We start from the raw sequence: 1,466 nt of genomic DNA, 5'->3' as shown, positions 1-1,466 counted from the left end.
GTCATTCCAGGTATTTTGTCTGGGATTTCTCGTAAGGCCGCATTAGATGGGAGAAGTAATTTTAGCAGTAAACTTTTCTCCTCCAAAATAAACAATCGTCCATCCTCCACTGTGCCACAATTCATCAATATTGCTGCAATCATTGTGTAGAAATAATTATGCAAATTTATTTCCTCCCTAACAGGAAGAAGCCATCGAATGAAATTTAAAAAATTATAAAATAAAAGCTCTCGAAGTGATTAATCATTAAGCATTAAATAATACCAATAAATCAGTTTTGTGTGAAATGAACATACATTTGTTTACTTTTGTTGTCGCTATTAATCGACCATCTTCCCATAACTCATCAGCTTTATAATCTGTGATAATCTCCGCAGCTGAAATTAATTCTTATTTTCTCTACCACAAAAGTAATGTCAGTGGTATTCGAACTGGTGAAATTGCCACTAAAATTACTTCTGCCATCAAATGCTGTTTTACGAGAAATCCTCCCAAATAAAATAACTGAAATGACGCAAAATAAAATATACACATAGCTAATTTGTATTTTCTTTTTTGGTTAGCAAATTAAGTAATAAAAAAGTGAGATGCATACCTACTGCTCCAAGTCCCGCTGCATCTGCCCGCGCAGGTGGTGCTACATTTCTAGCTGGATTTTGGTTGGCAGCTTGGCAATAAATGGCGAAAGCAATATATACTATTAACCTTGCCATATTTAAAGTTATCTGTGCTATAATTTCGATGTTTTCTAAAGATAATTTTTACTTTATTGAGAAATAGCAGCCATTTTAAAAAGAATCTTAGTTAAACGCTTAATGACATTTTCTAAAATATTAGAAATGGGAAGTCAACAAGTAGTAGAAATTTGAAAAGTTTCACATTTTATTAACAAATTTTTATTTTTTTTGTGGTCAATAAATTTTCAAAGTGTGGACGAAGCGATTATATTTCCGCTTGTTATTACTCTATATTTGCGTCTTATTAACCGACAGGTGGATTACCACCTAATTAATTAATACTCTCAGAAATCGTTTCAACCAAAAAATGGTACACATATCTTCTGGAACCTATTGTTGTTGGCAAAATAATATCAAATCCATTTCATGACATTCACAAAAATAGCATTCGTAAAATACTTCTAAAGTTTAACATTTAAATCAGCTCTCATTTTATATGACATAATAATGATCAGGTAAATATCATCCGGCAAGTTGCCAGGATAAGTACTCGGCATGTTAATCTTGCAATTCATTGTATTACAGCAAATTTAAACAATGCATCCTTCAGAGAGACTAAGTTCTGAAGCAGTGTCGAGAAAGATTAACATTAGCGCACAAAAATCTTCACTGATAAACGCAATATCACTAAAAGAAAAAAAAGAAATGCGGAATCATTAACGGTTGAAAACCTGACAACAGCACTTTTATCCTTGCACAGCGGAATCTTGGAGTTTATCCTTCTCGATA

The 1,466-nt window shown here is 32.5% G+C and overlaps 1 protein-coding gene across 1 annotated transcript; it reads right to left on the bottom strand.

The window, feature by feature from the left end:
• On the bottom strand, positions 1 to 753 carry LOAG_19143 (hypothetical protein; the record flags this gene model as incomplete). The annotated part of the gene is made up of 3 exons (XM_020451797.1): positions 596 to 753; positions 297 to 377; positions 1 to 133 (listed from the first exon to the last, which is right to left on the bottom strand). Coding segments are annotated over exons 1-3 (330 nt in total), but the record flags the coding sequence as incomplete, so codon positions are not given.
• Between the last annotated feature and the right edge of the window lie 713 nt (positions 754 to 1,466).

This window comes from Loa loa (assembly GCF_000183805.2).
Source record: "Loa loa unplaced genomic scaffold supercont3.2177, whole genome shotgun sequence".
Classification (NCBI taxonomy): Eukaryota; Metazoa; Nematoda; class Chromadorea; order Rhabditida; family Onchocercidae; genus Loa; species Loa loa.
Note: the sequence above shows the minus strand (reverse complement) of the source record. Positions and strands in the feature narration are given on the sequence as shown.